This window comes from Podarcis bocagei, assembly GCF_964188305.1.
Source record: "Podarcis bocagei genome assembly, chromosome: 7".
In the NCBI taxonomy this organism is placed as follows: Eukaryota; Metazoa; Chordata; class Lepidosauria; order Squamata; family Lacertidae; genus Podarcis; species Podarcis bocagei.
This window is the reverse complement of record NC_138132.1, coordinates 18,690,671-18,714,710: the sequence shown is the minus strand read 5'-3', so window position 1 is coordinate 18,714,710 and position 24,040 is coordinate 18,690,671. Positions and strand designations below refer to the sequence as shown.

Here is a 24,040-nt window from a genome sequence, read left to right as displayed (position 1 = left end):
CACCTTAGCTAATGGGGCCTCCAGCTGCTGCTGCGGCGCTGTCACACGATTTCTGTTCTCATCCTGAAGCAAAATTCTTAACCCAAGTTTCTATTTCTGGGTTAGTGAAGTCTGTAACCTGAAGCGTCTGTAACCCGAGGTACCACTGTAGTTGATTCCATTTTTTTTTTTTAATGCTTTCAATAGCTTTTTTGGACTGCTTTTACTGATACTTTCATTTTCCTGGTTTTTTTGTAAATTGCTTCGAGGTGTGTTTTTAAAAAAAAACAATTAAGTGGTAAATAAGTTTAAATAAACAGGTAAATGAAATCTCTGGAATCGGGTTTGAAGGAAGCATTCGCCAGCCTAATCACAGCATGGGGTTAATTTTGGTGTGCTGGGAAGAGTCACAATAGTTGCTCTACTTTGCAAATGAGCCAAAGGGGCCATGAAGGCTCGTGATCCCTGAAGCAATGCAGGAAAAATCACTCAAAAAGGCACAATTAACAAATGTAAAATATACTTTGAAACCCCTGGCAGGAACAAGAACTCCCGCATTCAACATAAACTTGCAATACCACATTCAACTCAGAGTCAGGTTGTATTTTTATATATTCATTGTGTCCAGGAAAGGGAAGGGGCTATCCTTTGTTTTATGAGCTGTTCTGCAGGATTAGATATTGGCCCAAGTCAGCTGAGATTGTTGTTGCTTGTTTTAAGTGGCTATATATATATAATGGGGGAAAGGAAATATTTAGATTTACTAGTCTGTTGCCTTATTCAGTTGCATAGGAACCTGGCCAAGGGTTTTGTAACTGTAAATTATCTATTTCCTCTCTACATCAAACCCCCAAGCTTTATATTCCTATATAAACAATAGTATCAGTGCCCCATGAGATCAAACCCCACACTTTCTGCCAGGTGAGGGGGAAGGAGACACTGCATCTCTCTCCCACCAACACTTTATGTTTAATTAGTGTTTTAAAATTACACAGTACATAGTTAACCTGTGGAACTCACTCCCACAGGAGGCGGTGATGGGCACGAACTGGGATGGCTTTAAAAGAGGATCAGACTTTAACATTTGTTAAAAAATCTGAGGCATTTTTGTTGGGGATTGTAGGGAAAGACCTGCCAAAAAAGTTGAAAAACATCTTCATGTATGCGACATCGGCCGTGAGAGTTCTAGTAGCACAAGGATGGAAGACTGAAGAAACCCCAAATAAAGAATCATGGCAAGAAAAATTGATGGACTATACAGAACTGGCAAAACTGATATATAAGCTATGGGAGAAGGATAGCTGTGACTTTAAGGATGAATGGGAACCCTTTACAAAGTATCTGAAGACGCAACAAAGCGAACTGGACTCCTTGGCAGGTTTTGAATAAACATTCACAAACCTTTTATTGATAATAATCAGCTAAATCGTTTGAGGACCTATACAATTTTGTAACATGCAGAAAACAGCATTCTCAGAGAAACCAAAGACTGGAACTGAGGGAAGTCAGAGGGTGGGGTGGGGGTGGGTGGGTTTCGTGTGGGAGGGCGGGAGGGAGGAAAAATGGGGGGTGGGTGGAAACAAGGATGATATGTTTTTGGATAATATGTCTTGTAATATTGAATATTTTTTTTAAAAAAATAAAAAATAAAAGACGATCAGACAAGTTTGTGGATGTTCTCTGCCTCCACAGTTGGAGGTGGTAAATGCTTCTGAATATGAGTTGTTGGAAGCTGCAGGACAGGGAAAGAGCTCAGGTTTGGAGATTTCCCACAGGCATCCGGTTGGCTGCAGTTAAAACAGGGTGCTGGGCTGGATGGAACAATGGCCTGATCCAGAACGGGCTGGGTGGGTGATCTCCATAGCGGGTGGCTCTTGAGGAGCAGCACCCCACAGGATCGAATCCTCTGGCTGCTGCTGCAGAGTGCTACTCCTCAAGAGTATTCCGTGTATGGCAGGGTCTTGTGCTGCAGCGCTTCTTTGCCTGATCAGAGCCCCTCTGTATGTTTAACTAGGGTTTAAAAAGCTCTCATTAAACATCAGTCCTTCACCCAACTTGTTTCAGGGATGGATCTGGGGCTGGGCAGGTGTTCCCTGGGGCAACCCGGATTGGGTGCCTGGATTGGGGCCTTGGGATGGATCAAGGTGTGTGTGTGTGTGTGTGTTCACATCCCTACTAGGCCTTGTCCTTCCTATTGTATTATTGAATGAGCTTTTAAATGCATTTTGTATTGTACATTTGGTTTCCCCTTTTTTTAAAAAAAATGGTTTTTAATTGATTTTATCTGTCTGCATTTTGTTATTAAGTTGCATCGGCACTATTTGTTTTTATAAAGCGACTAACAAATGTAACACTTCGCTAGCTAAATAGCAAGTGTGGAGTGCAACAAAATGTTTCGGTGTGTTGTGCTGTTGTTGAGAATTCCAGCTAGGCCACACAGCCCAAGTTTCCTTTGAGTTTATCCCATTCCATTCTGCCACCCCTAATTCTGCCTCCCTCTAGCAAACACCCAGCATTCTGTGGCAATGGATTATGCTCAATCCTCATTGAGATATTCTATTTTGAATTTTTTCTTTCTCTTTCTCCTCCAAATCTTGGAGTTCCGCCACTTGAGCATGCTGGTGGTACCCTCTTGCATCTTAATGGTACTGTTTTGACTAGGTAGCCATCGTAGCTGAGCACCTGAGTTGCTGAAATATAGGCAAATGCACATTTGGAAATGCATATCCGCATGCCTGCACAAGCGTGCATGTACACAAATCTTCCTATTTTCTTTCTCCCCTCCCATCCTGATTTCCTGCTCCAGCCCTTTCCCTCCCCCCCATGCCACAGGGGCACACAGCAGGGAGGAAAGAAAAAGGTGGGAGGGAGGGTGGTGGGCGGGCAGGCGAAAAAGCCTTATAAATAGCCCAGGACCCAGGAGTCCCTGTTCCAAACTGCTGGTGCTGAAAGGCAAAGGAGCCCAATTCCTATCCCCACCTTTTAAAGATGGAACCAGGGAGATTCCTCATTTTCATGTTTGCAGCAGGTAAGATGAATGAATGAATGAAAGAAAGGGCCCTGTTCCACGAAGGGAGACTGCATGGGTGTCTAGACTGCACCCCCCACAATCCCTTAGTATTAGCTCTTTGGCTATTTCGTTCCTTCCTCTTTATGACTTTTTCTTTAAGGGAGCAAGTGAGACCTGCAACAAAATATTGCAGTGCGATGTGCCCCTCTTCAAGGTCCTAGCCAGTCTGGCATACTCTCTCCCAGAATACTGCATCCCATTATCCTTCCCCCAATTTCCCTCAGTGCTTTTGTGGCCGGTGACCATGCATGGTCCTAATAAGACTTTGCTCGCTTTTTAATCTATGATATATTTCCTACCCCTCCAACCCCCTCCCTGCCCCAATGGTACTTCTGCAAACTTTGGGGGCTCTCTGAAGCCCAGTAATGCTTCCTTCTTGCATGGGGATATTGTGGACTGCCTGGGCATTTAGGCTACAAAAGGACAGAGGATGAGATAGTGATGGGCTGGAGTGCCCCTGGATCAGAAGGCTTCTGCAAGTAATCTCAAACCTAGAAAATCTAGGAATGTACCAAGCCAGCCAGTTTGTCCATCTCACCCAGCAATATCTGCTCTGACTGGCAGAAACTCTCCAGAATCTAAGGCAGAAAAAGGTCTTTCCCCGTTACTTGCTCTCCCTATCCTGCTAACTGGAGATGCCAGCTGAACTGCCATTTGCCCTAGCTCAAACCTGCAAGCAAATGTTTTGCTTAGTTTTCGTAATGGCAAATTACTGCTGCTGCTGCTGTTTTCTGAATGCCTAACAGGATAGTTTTGAACGAGTCAACACCTATTTTGGGTTCTAGTTCATGCTAGACCTATTCAGGGTAAAGTAAAGGGACCCCTGACCGTTAGGTCCAGTCATGACCGACTCTGGGGTTGTGGCGCTCCTCTCACTTTATTGGCCGAGGGAGCCGGCATACAGCTTCTGGATCATGTGGCCAGCATGACTAAGCCGCTTCTGGCGAACCAGAGCAGCGCACGGAAACACCGTTTACCTTCCTGCCAGAGTGGTACCTATTTATCTACTTGCACTTTGATGTGCTTTCGAACTGCTAGGTTGGCAGGAGCAGGGACCAAGCAACGGGAGCTCACCCTGTCGCGGGGATTCAAACCGCCAACCTTCTGATCGGCAAGTCCTAGGCTCTGTGGTTTAACCCACAGCGCCACCCGCGTTGAAATCCATGACTATGATAAGGGGCATGATACTGTTTTGATTGTATAGTGCAGTTGGAACCACTGAAATTAATAGCCACGACTTAGGTTCCAACTGCACTATACAATCAAAACAGTAGTCATGGTTTTCCCCAGCTCCAGATTCCTGGATAGCATACTTGGTTGAGGATTGTTAAGAGACCCCCCAGAACTACAATTCCCAGAGGCCCCTGGGAAGAGGGATTGATAAACCACTCTGAGAAATGTAACTCTGGGGGTGGGGGTGGGGATTAGGAGCCTTTCCTAACAACTCAGCACCTTAACAAACAACAGCTCCTAGAATTCTTTGGGGGAATGTTTATAGTGGTATCATAATGCTTTAAACGTATGGTGTGAGTGGGGTCAAAGAAAGCACACTTTCTCCCCCTTTTGAGTGATTTCCCCCGTATTTACATTTAGCTGACTCACCAGTATAGTGACTGAAATGTAGATAATCAACACATACATTTTACTTTTACTGGACTCCAAAGTGGTCCAGGGCATGTTTTTGTTGTTGTTGCAGTGGCGTAGCGTGGGTTGTCAGCACCCGGGGCAAGGCAAGTAATTTGTGCCCCCTAACCCGTGGATTTGCGCCCCCTAACCCTAACCCCCAGATGTTGCGCCCGGTGCGGCCGGCCCCCCCTGCACCCCCCACGCTACACCACTGTGTTGTTGCACCATGCAATTATAAAGCTGCACCCTGGCGTCACTGTGGGGTCGGTGAGGATCATGAGGGTATGCCTCTTGAATAATCTGCTGCTTAAGTGGTGCCCTGAACACCACTGCCACTGGCTGTGGCTGCTTGGACTGCTTGCTTGTGCTGGTCAGCCAGCCTTGACTAGATGCTCTGAGCTAAAAGGACTTTGCCTTGTGATTGGACGAAACAATGTGCTTCTTTCCTCTTCCTAGGGGCTGTTTACTCCGCCAAGACGTCTCTGGAGATCATTCCTGGCAATGGGGACGTGCAGCTGGGCGAGAAAGCGTATTTCTTGTGCAAAGGTGAAAGCGGATAATGGAGAGCGTGTGCACGAATATGCATCAAAGCAGGAGCCAGCACAGTATTTGGGGCCCCTGCAGGGTGATCTGAGTGGCAGAGTGCCTGCTTGCATGCAGAAGGCCCCGGGTTCAAAACCCCAGCATCTCTTCCTTGTCTGAAACCTGAGAGATTCGCTGCTGCCAGTCAATAGAGACCAGCAGTGGGGAACTGGTTGATTCCCCTTACCCAGAATGTCTGGGATAGCTCAGCTGGTAGAGCATGAGAATCTTCATCACAGGGTCATGGGTTTGAGTCCCCCCCCCCACATTGTTGGTTTTTTTTAAATTTCATTTATGCTTCTCAGTTTTATACATTTCACTAGTTTTACAATCATTTTAACATTTCAGAACTTGAATTCCTTTCCTCTCTTCCTGCAGTTCCTTAAATTTATTTTTAACACCTTCTTCAAATTAACTTAATTTGCTCATTTAGTCATCTACTTTAAATATATACACTTATATAAAACTGCAGGTTATTACAATAATACTGCCAAAGTTCTTATCTGTTTACAATTTACCTGTAAATATTCAACAGAACATTTCCATTCGTTTATAAAAAAGTTTTTTATCTTCTGGTAATTTTGATTTATGAGGTGGGCATGTTTACTACTTTAGTGGTAGGCAGTAGTTTTAACTGGGACATTTATTTAGCATGGGTCCCACTATTTTGGTCCTTTCGTACTAAAAATAGTGCTGCATAGATAGAAACCGACCTGGATTTCTCGGGTCTGAACTCAGATCACGTAGGACTTTAATCGTTGAACAAACAAACCTTTAATAGCGGTTTCGCCATTTCTGTATGTTCTGTAAGTTTTTGTATCCATTCTTCCTTTGCTGGGACTTCTGCTTCTTTCCATTTCTGGGAGAGTAGCATTCTTGCTGCTGTAGTAGCATACAAGTTTCTATACAGTTTAGGTAGTTCTGTCCCCTATACCGGCAATTCCCAGCACATTGGGCAAAAGATTCCTGCATTTGAAGGGGTTGGACTAGATGACCCCCCGGGTTCCCTTCCAACTCTACAATTCTATGATTCTAAAAATATTGTTAGGGGAATTTGCTTATCCAGCCTGCACTAAGGAGGTGTGTCAAGGACGTTTGTGCAGGAAAAGCTCAGCCTTGACCCAGCCTGATAAGAGTGAGCACCCTCTTCTTCTAGCTGGATCAGGCATCCAACTGTGATGGCGCAGGGTGACTTTTCCTCCGTGAACAGGACTTGGGGCACGTCCACAGTCCTGTTTGCCCCGTGATTATCATAGAATTGTAGAGTTAGAAGGGGAAGGAGAGGTTCTTTTTTTTTTTTTTGTCCCCGGCAAAACCGGCTGCTTACTGCTCAATGAGAACAAAGGGTTTGTGGCAGAAGATCAGCACTTGTTTCATTTCAGTGGTAAACAGCAGGTTTTTCCAGGGAAAGCAGTGGGTCAAAAAACATGAACCTCTTGGACCCATGCCTAGGAATCACGGGACAAATGGAAGGAATACCAGGAAAAACAGTGTGGAAAAAAAGAAAAGAAAAACAGTGTGGGTGAGCCCTTAATTTCTATGCATGTGTAAAGCTAAGGTGAGAGAATGCCTCTGTATATAACTGTGTAATCTATAGGCCTGTGGGACTCACCGTGGAGGCTTCTCCAATGCCTTTGCCAAATAAACTTGCACCAGTTCTCACCAGAGTGGTGCATGCTCTAGTATCTCTCGCCTGGACTACTGCAATGCGCTCTATGTGGGGCTACCTTTGAAGGTGACCCGGAAACTACAACTAATTCAGAATGCAGCAGCTAGACTGGTGACTGGGAGCGGCCGCTGAGACCACATAACACCGGTCTTGAAAGACCTACACTGGCTCCCAGTACGTTTCTGAGCACAATTCAAAGTGTTGGTGCTGACCTTTAAAGCCCTAAACGGCCTCGGCCCAGTATACCTGAAGGAGCGTCTCCACCCCCATTGTTCTGCCTGAATACTGAGGTCCAGAGCCGAGGGCCTTCTGGCAGTTCCCTTGCTGCAAGAAGCAAAGCAACAGGGAACCAGGCAGAGGGCCTTCCCGGTAGTGGCGCCCTCCCTGTGGAACGCCCTCCCCCCAGATGGCAAAGAGAAAAGCAACTACCAAACTTTTAGAAGACATCTGAAGGCAGCCCTGTTTAGGGAAGCTTTTAATGTTTGATGGACTATTGTATTTTAATATAATGTTGGAAGCCACCCAGAATGACTGGGGAAACCCAGCCAGATGGGCGGGGTATAAATTATTATTATTATTATTATTATTATTATTATTATTATTAGTGGACTTTAGTTCCCATTATCCACAGCCAGCATGGCCAACAGTCAAGAGATGATGGGCATTGTAGTTCAACAGTATCTGCAAGACCTCAGGCTCCCAATCCCTGAGATAGACAGTGAAGAGCGAGATAAACCAATGATCTGTCTCGGTATAAGGAAGCTTCCTATTGGAAAGATCCACGGCACAGCGACAGAGCACATCTTTTGCAAACAGCATCTTGAGATAGGGCAGGGAAAGCTCACCCCACATCTGAGCTGCTGCCAGTCAGTGTAGGCAGCACTGAGCTAAATAGAGCAATGGTCTGACGTGCTCCTACAGAGGACACACCTGCTTCCCTCCACAGTGGAAGTTGCTTGCGTTGCCAGTTTGGCCTCTCTCCCACCCTGCTTCTGGGGGTGTGTGTGGTCTGCCTTTAAAAAACTTGTTTAAAATTATGTTTGCTGCTTATGTATTTAAATAACCATGCGGCATCTGGTTTGTTTGTTTTTTAAAGTCCAATTGTTTGTGGCTTTGGGGAGACAGGAAGAGGGCTCAGAGGTGGGACAGGCTCCCAGCCGCTCGCTGTTCTATCTGCACATTTCCTTTTGTTTAAAATTCACAGAACCTCTTCCTTCCCCACCTGCACTCAACTTGTGTACACAGCATACATTTAAATCACACCCCCCCCCGCCCCAAAGAATAATGGGAACTGTTAAGGCAGCTGGGAATTATAGCTCTGTAAGGGGTAATCCCTGTTGCTTCCCGGGATCCTTGGTGGGATTTGTCCAGACTTTAATTGTACATAGATTCGGTCTTCAAGAGATGATTGGATATGTTTGACAACTACATAGTCCCTGCCCTTTCCAGAGCAGAGTGGCTCCTGTTTTTGCGAAAATCTGGGCTTTCCTTAAAACAACAACCCACCCATTCATCCAACTTTTTAAGATAGTCTATTTGTGTGTGTACAACTTTTCTATTATACAACTCTCCACTCATTTGATGGAAGGGTTGCCAACTGTCGGGGGGGCTGTGGACATGTTTGCAAAACAGAGAAACTGTTATAGGCACTTTTTTCTTCTTCTTCTTCTTCTCTCTCTCTCTCTCTCTCTCTCTCTCTCTCACACACACACACACACACACACACACACACATTCTGGAGGCAGCAGGGCTTCATTCCTCCTCCTGCTTTCCACCTGCTTCACCTGCATCCAGAGCTCTACACCTTGCTCCAGGTGTGCATGCAGACTCATAAACCTCTCTTCATCTTGAGCCCAGCCCATTCCTTTTCCTTCCTCTGTGCTACCTCCCATCACTGAGCTGTTGGAATGGAGGTTAATTGGCAGAAGTGGGGAGGGAGTGGATGAGGGCAGAACCTCTCGCAGAGATCTAGGCAATCATTTGCAGCAGGTGCCTGCACATTCTCTTTATTATTGTTATTTTTTTAAAAAACCCTTTTAAGGCAGTCTTACATACCTGGAGATACAAGCCCTCCCTCTGCCACTTGAGTGGAGGCAGGCAAACCTGAAGATTTCAGGTCAGCCCTGAAGGTTTGGCAACCCTCTTAGCAACCCCTGATTTAATGGATAGCCCTATCAATCAGAAGGGACGAGGGTGGCACTGTGGTCAAAACCACAGAGCCTAGGGCTTGCCGATCAGAAGGTCAGTGGTTCGAATCCCCGTGATGGGGGTGAGCTCCCGTTGCTCAGTCCCTGCTCCTGCCAACCTAGCAGTTCAAAAGCACATCAAAGTGCAAGTAGATAAATAGGTACCGCTCTGGCGGGAAGGTAAACGGCATTTCTGTGCGCTGCTCTGGTTCGCCAGAAGCGGCTTAGTCATGCTGGCCACATGATCCGGAAGCTGTATGCCGGTTCCCTCGGCCAATAAAGTGAGAGGAGCGCCACAACCCCAGAGTCGGTCACAACTGGACCTAATGGGCAGGGGTCCCTTTACCTTTACCTATCAATCAGGTCAGGTTTCTCATCATTCCTCCTTCCCTTGCTACCACCCCACCTGGGTGATCTATTAATTGTGCATTTTAATTCCTCCGCATGTCAGTGAGAGCAGGTGGGGAAGCTACCTTGACCTGGACTGACCCAGAGGATACCGACATCGAGGATTCAGAGCTGTACACATTGCGGCATATTGACGAGCAGTCTAAGGGGTTGGAGATGACTCTTCCTGATCCACAGGCGGGAGGGATCTTCACCTGCAAAGGCGACTTTGAGTCTGGAGACACGGCAACTGCCCAGATCAAAATCCGTGTGGTCCGTAAGTGACATTCTATTGACGTTCCTGCAATATGCTAGAGCAGGGACCGAGAACCTCAGATCCAGGGAGGAGGGGATGGATGCGGCCTCCCATGCCTCTCTACCTGGCCCTTGGGACCCCCAAGGCCACTCAACCTCAGGAGCTCTCTCCTTACTGAAACGTTCCCTTTAATGATGATAATGTCTCTTGGTTGACTGGCTCATCTACATTTGCCCCATTTCTTGCCTCTGGCCTCGCTTGCCGTGTGCCCCCTTGAAACTAACCCATTAGGGAATGCATCCCTCATATTGAAAAGGGTCCCCCAGTCCTGGTCTAGAGTGACAATAAATTGGGAATGTTAGGTGAAACTAACGCACCGTAGGTCACGTTTACACCATACGTTTAAAGTGCTACGATACCACTTTGAACAGTTCATGGCTTCCTACAAAGAAATCTGGGAGCTGTAGTTTCTTAAGGGTGCAGAGAACTGTTAAGAGGCCCCATTCCCCCCCACAGAACTACAGTTCCCATATTTTCATGTGAAGACGGATGAACTGTTAAACCACTCTCTGTCTCCCCCCATCATATCCTTAAAAACAGCAGGCAATAAGGTCAATGCAAAAGATAAGGTTAGGCTCCCTCTGCCTCCAGGTTTGAACACTGTGTACATAGCTCATCATACCATGATGTCACCAAGTGCAGTCTAGTCCACCTGACCCTGATTTTTTACCCCAAGTTGTGATTTGCCTGTGGAAGGTCCCAGGTCTTCAGTTGGGGCCAGAAATCCTGGAGAAGTACTGCCAGTCAGCTAGATGGCTTGGCTCGGTACAAATCAACTTCCCATGTTCCTATCCATAGAGAGACCGAAGTTTGTGACCACCATGGAGCCCACGAAGGAAGTTGTTGAGGGCACAAGTGTAGCCTTTGATTGTCAAGCCACTGGAATCCCGCCACCGACTGTACGATGGACCTTTGGAAACCAGGAAATCAGTAAGATCGGAGATGGTGAGTAGGATATTCTGTTCAGAGGTGCCCCTAGATAGAAAACCCACGCGAACCTCTGCTATTTTGCTTCTCCTGTACTATTAGAGGACAAGGGGTTAATACAACATCTCTTGACCTCTGCCAAAATTATTATTTGACAAAACTTGGGTGGGGGGAAGAGAATGGATGACTAAAATCTTGACCAATGTATGCAGGGTTAAGCTCACACATATGGTTAGAACCAGAGAGAGCATAGACAGTGTCTTTATGGAGAAATGAAGTCTCTTTCTAATTTATTTTGAAGCAATAAGGTACAGGATAATGCAAACCCATTTATGTTACTTGGAAATGTGTTATACTGATCTGTCATTGGTTATTTGTTATTGGCTGATCTTGATTTAGGTGCAGGTATTTGTCTTGCTCAATGTTCAGTTCTCGACATCCCTTTTGCTTTTGGCATTTGTTATGATATTTTGCTAGTATGTACCTGCAAAACATATATCCCACTATCACCACTAATTTGCTTCTCCTTTCTGGGCAGGAGGACGAGTCTCTGTGCTTGCAAATGGGACGTTGGTGGTAAAGGACTCCCAACCCTCAGATGCTGGTGTCCACACCTGCGAGGCCAGCATTAAAGAGCGGAATGAAACTGTTGTCATGGCCGTCTCCCTCAATATTAAATGTAAGAGATGTTTGGAATCTCTTAGCACAGGGCTGGGAGATAGGAGCCTTGGCCTCTGTTAGGCTGCCAGGGTTGTAAATTTGGTTGTATGTGGAGTGGATGGACCTAATCAGAGGTAAAGTTTAGGAAGCAAGGAGTGGATGGGTCTTTTGATTTGGAAAGAGAAGGGTAGGGCTGAGAGAGATTCTTGCCTGAGGCCTTGGAGAGCTGCTGCCAGTCAGTACAGTGGTACCTCAGGTTACAGACGCTTCAGTTTACAGACTCCGCTAACCCAGATATAGTACCTCGGGTTAAGAACTTTATCTCAAGATGAGAACAGAAATTGCACGGCGGTAGCGGGAGGCCCCATTAGTTAAAGTGGTACCTCAGGTTAAGAACAGTTTCAGGTTAAGAATGGACCTCCAGAACGAATTAAGTTCTTAACCCGAGGTACCACTGTATAGCTAATACCCACATTCTTTATTACGGTCCAAAGACCAGCAAACAATTTTTCAAAAGCAAAGTACATCAGAAATACAGGAAATATATTACTTGGCAGTCACTATGTTTTACCCAGAGGTAAAATAATGGCAAAAGCTAGCTTCCTATGTAACAAATGTCAATCTGCTTTGCTTTCCCAGTCACTCCAAGGATAGAGCTCCTCACAGGTGACTCATTTGCCACCCCAATTGGGACACCTGCCCAATACAACTTCAGCATCTTGGCCTACCCTCCCCCCTCTGTCTCCATTGCTTGGAAGGGGAAGGTTTTCAAAGGTGATGATATCAAGAAAGTGGCGCAGGACCAAGACAGACATACGTATTCCTTTGAGGTAAGGCTGTTTTGAATTACAACTTGCATCATCCCTGAGCATTGGTCAACAGCCAACTCATTCCCGACAAATTGGTCAGTTTCAGTTTCAGTTTCTCTCAGTTCCTCATCCCCACTTCTCCAATCTTAAATTCAGTTCTGCACTTTCCCCTATCAGTCTGCATTTTTTTTTTAAATCTTCATGAAAATTCAGCAGCATTTTAGGGAGCAGTTGTCAGAATATATATTAATTTTAGAGTGCTATTTTGCCTAACATAGTATGGGGTGTGAGGGGAGGGGTAGTTCCACTGGTGGGGGGCACATTGTGCTCCTTCTGGGGTAGTTTGTTCACCTTTGGTGAACCTTGCACTCAGCTCTCACTTGTGGCTGCTAGAAGTTGTTGGCATGAAACAACTGCCAAACCCCAGGAAAGGCTTTGACGGGCCAACTAAACCAGGTGCGGGTAGCCAATGAGTCACAAATCCTTGCTGAGTTAAGATGCTTCCTCTGCATGTGAAGACAGGCTCTGGCAGATTGAGCGGACAAGAGCAATAGAGGGTCCAACAATTAAGCAGGCAATTTCTGCATGTGCTGTAGAGGGAAGTGAGGGGGCAGATGGGGCTCCTCAACCTGGAAAGATAGCCCATCCGGAAGAAGGAAAACTCTGATCCTAAACCTCCACTGCTTTGTGTATGGCATCTTTGAGAGAAGGAAAGGCTAAGGAGTAAACCCTACACAAATCTGGAGTGGACTCCCTAAGATGGTTTGATGGCATCTTGTACCTTCCAACAACTTCTGCAGCCTGGCTGGTGCCAAAAGTATTAGAATCATAGAATCATAGAATCATAGAGTTGGAAGAGACCACAAGGGCCATCGAGTCCAACCCCCTGCCAAGCAGGAAACACCATCAGAGCACTCCTGACATATGGTTGTCAAGCCTCTGCTTAAAGACCTCCAAAGAAGGAGACTCCACCACACTCCTTGGCAGCAAATTCCACTGTTGAACAGCTCTTACTGTCAGGAAGTTCTTCCTAATGTTTAGGTGGAATCTTCTTTCTTGTAGTTTGGATCCATTGCTCCGTGCCCGCTTCTCTGGAGCAGCAGAAAACAACCTTTCTCCCTCCTCTATGTGACATCCTTTTATATATTTGAACATGGCTATCATATCACCCCTTAACCTCCTCTTCTCCAGGCTAAACATGCCCAGCTCCCTTAGCTGTTCCTCATAAGGCATCATTTCCAGGCCTTTGACCATTTTGGTTGCCCTCCTCTGGTTGCTCTGCTTTCCTTTGGACCACATCAGCAAGGGCCAGAGTGGGGCCCAGGACCTGCATACACACAGGACTCAGCTACAGCGATTTGACTGCACTATAGGCATGCAACAACAGATGGCGCAAGAGAGCAGGAAATTTTAAAACCCCATTTTCCATAGAGATTTATTTTCTTTTGTTATAACAATCTAATTTCTGACTTAATTATAGTCGTCCGTCCCCCCCGTGTCTAGATCCACCCACAGTCCAGGCTTGCATCCTAGGGAAGTCACTTTGGTGCTGCTAAATAGCAGTTTGACCCCCCCCCCGAGGCACACTCCATTGTCTCTTGAGACAGATGGATGCCAACAGTATATTTTTAACACGGTCATTTCTGCAAACATATGCACATCTATGCATGTTCCCCCCTATTATGGAAGTGTATGCTTTTCATTTGGAGGATTGCATCACAAGATTAGCAGAAGTTTCAGCTCTGAGGGAGAGCTATGCTTCAGTTTGTGTCAAAATAGTCCGGCATGAAAATCCCCAAACTCGGTTCCATGGGTGACTCTGAGTCAACTCCCTGGGATAGTTTATTGTTGCACATTGTTTCTAAATTTCTTGTTGTACATTGTTTTAATTGCCTGTTTTAACCATATTTGCACACCAGTTTCTAATGCTGTGAGTGTCCTCTATTTCAGAGGCTTCTACTCTGCAGCCTCTTATAGTTGTTTTAACTGCGAGTCTTTTAGTTCTTATGCTCTTACAGTTGTTTTAACTGCATGTTTTTATTTGTTTTTAGTTTTTATCTGTTTTAATTATCAGTTTTTATCCATCCATTATCCGTGTTTAATCTTGTATTTTATTCAGATGTTTTATCCTATGCTTGTTCCTTTGTCCTTATTTGCTCCAACATTTATCAGTTTAAAAAAATCTTAACTGCTATTTTATTTATATGTGGTTTTTTTTTTATCCTGGTCTGTGACCGTAATAAAGTTCATTCATTCATTCATTCATTCATTCATTCATTCAAACTGAACTGGATTTCTCCTCCATCCCTAATGAGGACTGAACATGTTCAGTGGCCATGGAAGACCAACCAATTGTTTCATATGTGTGTGTGTTTGTGTGTGTTGGGATCTAAAACTGGTGGTGGTAGCAAATGGAACATCTTGGAAAGGGATATGACTGACTAGAATGGAATCCTGAACAGGAGCACTCCTCAGTGAAACATTTGTCTCAGGATCCACTTATAAGGACTGACTCATAAGATATAAGCCAGGAAAGCATGTCTGCCATTAATGATTTTTAAATAAATATCTTCATTCAATTCTCTTTTCCAAAATGTGCAACCATAGCAACACCATTAAAAAACAGCAACATATTTTTTTTACATCAGAACACCCAGAGATGTGGCTAGATCATTTCATACGCTGGGCTGAGTGAGCTTACAGGGGTCCCCCTTCAAAGGAACCCCAAAATTCCACAAAACACTTCTTGAAAACTCAGTGATGACCTCAAATGGCCTTTTCTGGAAGTTGGGAAGGCTGTGTACTGTGCCTGTTTTTTTAAAAAATGAAAATCAAATGAAAATTTTAATGCAAACTTTTATGGAGATCAGTGAAAGGAGTTTTTTTAAAAAAAAGAATGGTAAAAGGAAGAACTTCATTCAAAAACAAAATAAGTGAGCTCGCCAATTGCAGGTGCATGGTAGCCAGCGTTCTCAGTTTCCTATGCTGATATATTATGCTAACTGTGTCTTCATACACTGCCTTTCAGGCAAGAAGGCCCCCAAGACAGCTCACAAAACATACAGGCAAATAAAGGTAAAGGTAAAGGTACCCCTGCCCGTTCGGGCCAGTCTTGCCAGACTCTAGGGTTGTGCGCTGATCTCACTCTATAGACCGGGAGCCAGCGCTGTCCGCAGACACTTCCGGGTCACGTGGCCAGCGTGACAAGCTGCATCTGGTGAGCCAGCGCAGCACATGGAACGCCGTTTACCTTTCTGCTTGTAAGCGGTCCCTATTTATCTACTTGCACCCGGAGGTGCTTTCGTACTGCTAGGTTGGCAGGCGCTGGGACCGAACGACGGGAGCGCACCCCGCCGTGGGGATTCGAACCGCCGACCATGTGATCGGCAAGCCTAGGCGCTGAGGTTTTACCCACAGCGCCACCCTATACAGGCAAATACAATAATGTAAAAACAAACACTACAGATCATACCAATTCAAGACATTTCAAAAGTATTAAAAACCAAACACATCCAAAAGGCAAAGAACATTCCCTGTAAAAATGCAAAGAAAAGGCAAGAATACTTAAGCAGTGCCTTCACCTTATAAGGACCCAGACAGGGAACGTGGGGCAAGGCGGATGGACAAATTGCCCTTGGTGGTTCTAGCAGCTTAACTTTTCCCTTGAGGCATTTGCAGATAAGGAAGTGTTGGCAGCTAGGGAGGCTGCAGAGCATTTGAAGAACATTTAATGAAAGATCTCTCTCTCTCTCTCTCTCTCTCTCTCTCTCTCTCTCCCTCTCCCTCTCCCTCTCCCTCTCCCTCTCCCTCTCCCTCTCTCTCCCCCACCCACCCACCCACCCACCAGTTGTTCACTTCACAATGAAAGGGTAAACTCAACCCCACAAGAGTTGGGTGAGGGGCTACTCCATGAAATCACCCCTCCTTGAATTGCTCGAGAAGGCAGGTGCAAGTTTTGGAAAAAGAAAACCTCATAAGTGTTCCTTCACTTGCCATAGCAGAATACTATTCCACTTCACATTTTGATGCATCTTAAATTCTCCTTTTTAATTTTGGTTCTAGTTCACGCCAGCATCACAAGAGGATCTCTCAGAACTACTAATAACAGCTGCCAATGATCAGGGTAGCAGCAAGAAGAAGGTTACTCTTCAAGGAGGTGAGTTGCAAACAATTGGCTTAAAGTCAGAATGTTGACACTAACCTGGAGAAGAGAAGACTGAGAGGTGATATTAGATTCAGGTAGGTAGCCATGTTGGTCTGACGCAGTCAAAATAAATAATAAAATTAAAAAATTGTCCAGTAGCACCTTAAGACCAACTAAGTTTGTTCTGGGTATAAACTTTTGTATGTATGCACACTTCTTCAGATACACTGAAACAGAAGTCACCAGACCCTTGTTGTTGTTGTTTAGTTGTGTCTGACTCTTCAAGACCCCATGGACCAGAGCATGCCAGGTACTCCTGTCTTCCACTACCTCCCGCAGTTTGGTCAAACTCATGTCGGTATCTTCGAGAACACTGTCCAACCATTTCGCCCCCTGTCGTCCCCTTCTCCTTGTGCCCTCCATCTTTCCCAACATCAGGGTCGTTTCCAGGGAGTCTTCTCTTCTCATGAGGTGGCCAAAGTATTGGAGCCTCAGCTTCAGGATCTGTCCTTCCAGTGAGCACTCAGAGCTGATTTCCTTAAGAATGGATAGGTTTGATCTTCTTTTTTAAAAAAATGATATTTATTACTTTTTCAACATTTCCAACACAACACTACAAAAACAACAACAACAATACAAATACAATACAAAATCACTACATAGACTAACAAAACAAAACAAAAACAAAAACAAACAAAAACAATTAAAAAAAAACCACAAACATTTTCAATATCTTATATTCCATTCCCTTATTTCCAGCGACCTCCTCACACCTCCCTTTTTGCATTCCACTTCTATTAATTGTTTCAGCAATTCCTTTCCATCTTACTCTGTTTTCTATCCTATAATTATCTTAACACATTCTTGCCTTATTTTCCCTTTAATTTTCTATTAATCTATTTATACTTATATCCTTATGACATTTCTACTAAAGCCATATAACTCCATTCCAACATTTTTCTAACATTCCTTAATTTTACAATATTTCTATAAATAGTCTTTAAACTTTTCCCAATCTTCTTCCACCGACTCTTCTCCCTGGTCTCGGATCTTGCCAGTCATTTCCGCCAATTCCATATAGTCCATCAACTTCGTCTGCCATTGTCCAACACTTCAGTGCTTTCAAGAGGCAACCATTCTCTCAACCAGCAAAAAGTAGATGGTTCACAACGAAATTTAAAGGTCTGGCAGGGCAGGTCCACCTCCTTCTTTGGCATCCATCAATATCTTAAGTTTTACTCGAGGCTTCCTGCCCTGCCAGACAACTCTAGAAACATCCCTCTGCCACCTCCTGAAACACTCCATCCCATCCAAAGCTTGCAATGTTTGAAACAAAAGCGACATCCCCAGCAACACAGCAGCCCTCATCCCCACCACAGTAACTTGGCCCAACAGTAACAACTTCTGATTTGTCCATATTTCCAAATCCCCCTTCTCTTCAATCCAACATCCTTCACAGTTATCCTTAAATAGATTCACATTTTTGACGGTCATACTAACCCCCAAATACCTCTCTTTCTCAACCAATGTTAGTCCTGTCGCCTCCTGAAACTCTGTCAAGCTTTCCTTTTCCAGTTCAGATAGGGCTCTGGTCCTCAAATTCATCTGTTCTTCTTTAAGTTCAATCATAACGAATGTTAGCTTATATTCATCAGGTTGTCTTTGTATGGATGGGGCTCTCCTCTCCAGTTGTATTGCATTAGATTCAGCAGCAAGGGATTTTTCCCTAGCTTCATCTGCAGTTTGCCATATCAGGGTAGATTCCTGTGTCAGTTTCTGGGTGGTTTCTGAATTGATATTCACCTTTTGTCCCAAATTATTTAAACTTTCTACGATTGAGACAATTTCAATATTTGCAGCATCCATTTTCACATTTATCACATCTGTTTTCTTGTGAAGTTGTTCCAGCGAATCGTTTATTTTCAGTAAAGCAGCCACTAAGGCCTCTTCTGTCAACATCCCGTCTGTTTTTTCCTTTCCACACTTAAGAGATTCAAGGTCAATTCCAAAGTCTCACACTTTCTTATCTTGCAGCTGGAAATCCCCCTAGCCCAGCTCCTGTAAAATAACCAGTTTCAAAAGCTTCCACTAGGGGAAAACAGTTTCTACTTGTATTGGTCAGTATGTCCTCTTTTAAACACAGTTTCAATAATCCAAAGTTAGTTTCAATTTTCAGTTACTTTCCTCCTTTTTTTGAAAACAACTGGAGACAGTAGAAACAATGTATTCTCTTATTTGCTACCTGTCAATGAACATTCTAAACGCTGTCAATGGACATTCCAAAAAACATCAATCCTGCTAGCAGCCCGTTTCCAGGGTCAGAGCGGCGGTATTTTAACTCTCTTAACTCTCTCCTACAGGCATATTCAGTCCACCACTCCCCCCCCCTTCTCCTGTATCCAAAAAGGGGGGTTTAGTTCTTTACCGATGGAAATTTAGTCTTTTACAAAAGGCTTTCCAAGACTTTAGCTTGCAGCCTCCTTGCTTTAGTTTATCCACAAAAGGGGGAGGCGGACTTCCTGTATTGAACCTCCCCGTTTCGATGCCAGATTAAACGTTTAAAAATCCAATTCTTCCCGATTCAGCTCTACTCATGGGTAATTATTTTAGAGTCAAATTGTCCACAGGAAAAAGTCAGTGCTCTCTGACAACAGCTATGCGGCTTCGCTCCGTGGAAGAAGCAGACGATTTGAAGCACCGCGCCACTCACCCCACAACGCTCCGGATCCCCGAAACTGAGTTTCCCCACGAGTAGGGGAGGCGCAAAAGGTGCCCGCTGAATCCCACATTCACAGGCTTCTCCCGCCTGTGATTTTTATGGGTCTCCGCCTTCGCCGTGGCGGTACAGACCCAAATTCCCACGGGGCAAATTCCTCCTGATCAGAGGAATTCAGCCATTGCCGGAGGCACCAACCCGGAAGTCCCTGGATAGGATCTTCTTGCAGTCCATGGGACTCTCAAGAGTCTCCTCCAGCACCATAATTCAAAAGCATCAATTCTGCACCTATCAGCCTTCTTTATGGTCCAGCTCTCACTTCCATACATCACTACTAGGAAAACGATAGCTTTAACTATACAGACCTTTGTCGGCAAGGTGATGTCTCTGCTTTTTAAGATGCTGTCTAGGTTTGTCATTGCTTTTCTCCCAAGAAGCAGGCGTCTTTTAATTTTGTGACTGCTGTCACCATCTGCAGTGATCATGGAGCCCAAGAAAGAAAAATCTCTCACTGCCTCCATTTCTTCCCCTTCTATTTGCCAGGAGGTGATGGGACCAGTGGCCATGATCTTAGTTTTTTTGATGTTGAGCTACAGACCATATTTTGTGCTCTCCTCTTTCACCCTCATTAAGACACCAGACCCTTATATACAGAAATAGACTTGAAAGAGAAGTTGCTGAATTTCAACTTATTACTAAACTGAAAACTATGGAGAAACCTGGTCTGAATAGAGATATTGGATTCTTGTCTCATTACATATGCTAAAGCTATTTTTGGTCATCTGCATGCTATCCCTTGGTTTTTTCTGTAGGACTAATTGCAGTCATCAACAGGTTTACCATTCCAACTGAGTCAATCACCCATCTCCTACTACCCCTCTTAGAACCCCCCCCCCAGCCTCCCACTGTATATAAGGATCTGGTGACTTCTGTTTTAGTGTATCTGAAGAAGTGTGCATGCACACGAAAGCTTATACCCAGAACAAACTTAGTTGGTCTCTAAGGTGCTACTGGACAATTTTTTAATTTATTTTGAGAGGTGGTATGCCAGCCATCTTCAAATATCTGAAGGGTTGGAGCATGGAGCAAGCTTATTTTCTTCTGCTCCAGAGGGTGGGTAGGTAGGACCTGAGTCAATGGATTCAAATGACAAGAAATGAGATTTCAACTAAAAATTAAGAACTTTCTGGTGGTAAGCAAATTAATTAAGTGGCAGATTTATGAATAAATTTTTCAAAATCAACAATCCTTCTGGTCAGTCTGAACACAAGGGATCTCAATTGGCTTCTCTCTTAACTCTCTCCTAGCCATAGCCCTTGGTGGCTTTAAATACCTAGGAATAGCTCTCATATTTGACTTTAAATAGGATGAAGGAACTATACAAATGTTTCTGAAAGCATGCAACAGGATCTAAAATAAAATAAAATAGAAGCGTACTAACCTAAGCTGGATCAGTTACTGCAGTAATAAAAATGTCTGTATTACTTAGATTCTCATATCTGTTTCAGGTACTGCCAGTCCCCTCCCCTTCACTAAAAAGAATGACAAAATAAACTCAATTATTTTGTGGCACAAAGCAAAAGATCAAGGGCCAGACATAAAATCTTATATAGGTCCAAAGGAATTGCAGCTTGAGAAGTTGCATTCTATCAAAGGTCCTAGAGAACTTTGAGAACCACAATATGCCTCACTCCCAGCCAACAATCCTGCTGTTGCTCTCAATGGCTGTCTTTCTTACAGCCACAGTACATGCCAGGAGTCTGGGCTGACTTACCTTCACCTCAGCTTTCCCCCTCCGGCTGGTGCCCTTGCTCACAATGGGGGTCATTCTCTGCTCAAGGCTAGTGAAAGGATTCCTGCATTCTGATGTCCTTCCCATCTGCTCTTGCAAATGGATGTCCTTCTCCCCTTTCCAGACACTCAAGGTTTGGGAACTGGCATCCTTGTGCTCATTGTGTTGATCATCCTCTTGGTGGCTTTGCTGGTGATGGATGTCTTCTGCTACTACAAGCGCCAGCGTGGCTTGCTGATGTATTGTAGGAACAATATCCTGGACAAAAACTCATCCGGAACAGGCACAGAAAACAATGGGTGAGTTCATATGGGGGAGAGAAGGATAGCCATGGTAGGAAATGAGGACCAAATATTGGCATAGCAATGATGGGAATCTCTTCTTAACCTTCTCCAGTGGTGATCTTCCTCCACCAGTCTTTCATCTACTGATCCCATCTCATGTTTCAGTTGGCAGCCACAGCAGCCTGATTGGGATGGTGGTGATAGCAGTTTGTCGTGATTTCCATGGTCCATCAGTTATAGACATGTTTTGACCATTAAGACTTTTTCAGATATATCCCAATTGGTCCTAAGTCCTTGGCTTAGAAAACCTTCTCCATCTGCTTTGGGGAATGTGTCCAAATAATTCCACTAGTGTGTCAGTGGCTGAAAAAAGTATTTTAGCTGAGCACTTTTCCTTTTGTCGAGAGCCTGTTCTCTACAAACACAACCTTATGTTGTATATCACAAATTCTTCGAATCTAGTACAGTGGTACCTCGGGTTACATACGCTTCAGGTTACAGACTCTGTTAACCCAGAAATAGTGCTTCAGGTTAAGCACTTTGCTTCAGGATGAGAACAGAAATCGTGCTCCTGTGGCACGGCAGCAGCGGGAGTCCCCATTAGCTAAAGTGGTGCTTCAGGTTAAGAACAGTTTCAGGTTAAGTACGGACCTCCGGAGAGAATTAAGTAATTAACCTGAGGTACCACTGTAGTTCAGTTAGTCCAAGGACTCAGGGCTAATTGGGACATATCTGAAAAAGATTGGCTGGATCTATAACTGGTTGTTCCATAACACTATTGCCCTATTTATATTATTGATCACTGTTCTTTATCACATGTTTCTTTCTTTTTTAGCACAAGTATACTTTCATCTATGTCAGACTTTTTAAAAAACAAAAAAACCCACACAACTAATTTTGAATGGCAATTGTGCCTCTCCCCCGATAGAAATTTAATTATTGTCACATTTATATTTCACCTTTCATTCAAGGAGCCCAAGGTGGCATTCATGGTTCTCCTCCCCATTTTATCATCACAATCACCCTGTGAGGTAGGCCAGGCTGACATATGGTGACTGGTTCAAGGTCACCCAATGAGCCTCATGGCCAAGTGGGGATTTGAACCCTGGTCTCTCCCAGGACCTAGGCTGACAATCTTAACCACTACGCCATACTGGCTTCCTCAAAGAGGGTAGGTTAACCTGACTTGTCTTATTTTTTTCCTCTGTATGTTGCTCCGGGAGCTTTTTTTCAGCTGAAGATTGGAATAAAAAAGGATTAAAAAACTGGAATAAAAAAATGGATAAACAAGCATTTTTATCTATGCTCGCCCATGCTTTAGCTTTCCATTATTTGTTTCCACAGGAAAATGCTCTCCAAGTCGGGGAAAAGCACAGTGGTGAATGTTTCTGGCATTGAGGCCTGATTAGTCGACAGCGATGACCTTAGATTGTGCAGGGATGGAGATGGGACTCCATGGCCAAGCTTGGATGAGCTCTTCATCAAAAATGGAAACACAAAAAGCGACTTCCCATATGGGAGAGCTGAGAAAACAGTGCCTCTCTTTCTCATCTCACTTTTTCCTTAACACCCTCCTGCCTGTGGCCCAGTGACCTAACTCTCCTTTTCAGAATAGCTGTTGCACCACAAGCCAATGGGAGCGAAACACCCTCCTCATGCAGCCTTCCTCAACTCTATGCTCTCTAGATGTTGTTGGATTCCAACTCCCATAATTCCAAGCCACCATGGCCCAAACGGTCAAGGATAGGGCTGGAGGGAGAAATTTGATTCCGTTCTCATTTAAAAGCAAACTTACCTAATTTGCACTTCCCAAAACAAGATGCAGAACGAAAGCCAGGCATCCTTTGAAATCCGCCTGTCTCCACATTTTGGAAATGCCGTGGCTCAGCTGAGTAGTGGGTATAAAAATGCACGTACTAGTGTAAAGTGCGTACTAGTGAAGATAACATGCAGCTATGTCTTATATTAGGGAAAGCTGCTTGTCAAAAATGTTCATGTTAGGCCAAATTGTATACAAAAAAATGTGTATGGGAGAAATTTGCACTAAAATGCTAATGATCTTTCGTGAGTCCTTTTTTTTAAAAAAAAAAATCACCAATTGATGCGGAAATATGGAGGAGTGAACTTTGGATAAATTAGATAAACAAGACACTGAGAGAAACTGTCATTGATGTATTTCTCCATCCCTAAGTCAGCGGTGATGGGTTCTGTAGTTTAGCAACATCAGGAAGGCATCAAGTGGAGGAAAACTGCTCCAGTATAGGGATGGTCTACCTCTGACCCTCCAAATGTTACTGGACTACAACTCCCATCATCCTTGATCACTGGCCATACTAGCTGAGGCTGATAGGAATTAGGGTCTAACAACATCTGGAGGGCCACAGACTCCCCAACCCCACCCTCATGGTTTCTCTATACCAGGAGCAGACTGGAAATCCCCGCCCCACCTCATTTTGTTTCTCAGAGCCCTTGTTTCAAGCAAAAAAGTTCTGGAATTTCTCCTTAGAATTGTATGGCCATTTAGAGAATAAACTTTTATTCCTCTGATGCTACCTCTTCTCCATCATCCCTGATCCTTAATCTCAATAAAGCTTCAAAATTGGAACCTGGGTTTGACTGCATACTTTAGTAGCCCAAGGATCTGCTCCCTGCATGCCTGACTGATTGCTCATTCTGGCTCCATGCTTTATCTGACATGAGGAACACAGGCCAGCTTGCCTAGTGGGGAACAGGAAGGCGTTATTTGTTAGTTAGATGTTAGATGTAAGTAGCAGTCATGTCTGGGGGGGGGAATTAAGAGGTGGTGACAGCCATAAGAAATGGAAACACACTGCATCCTGGCCAACCCCAGGTTTCATTATTACCAAGGCCCTGGATGTGTATGTTAAATTAC

At 44.5% G+C, this 24,040-nt stretch overlaps 1 protein-coding gene across 1 annotated transcript; it reads left to right on the top strand.

Annotated features, from left to right (window-relative positions):
• Positions 1-2,911: 2,911 nt before the first annotated feature.
• LOC308592247 (neural cell adhesion molecule 1-like) lies at positions 2,912-23,752 on the top strand. Its single transcript, XM_081203558.1, has 9 exons — positions 2,912-3,007; positions 5,132-5,221; positions 9,564-9,776; positions 10,614-10,760; positions 11,281-11,421; positions 12,042-12,232; positions 16,274-16,367; positions 20,988-21,162; positions 22,492-23,752. Exons 1-9 carry the CDS (start codon positions 2,968-2,970, stop codon positions 22,550-22,552), a joined length of 1,152 nt encoding a protein of 383 aa, XP_081059684.1. The 5' UTR covers positions 2,912-2,967; the 3' UTR covers positions 22,553-23,752.
• The last annotated feature ends 288 nt before the right edge of the window (positions 23,753-24,040 follow it).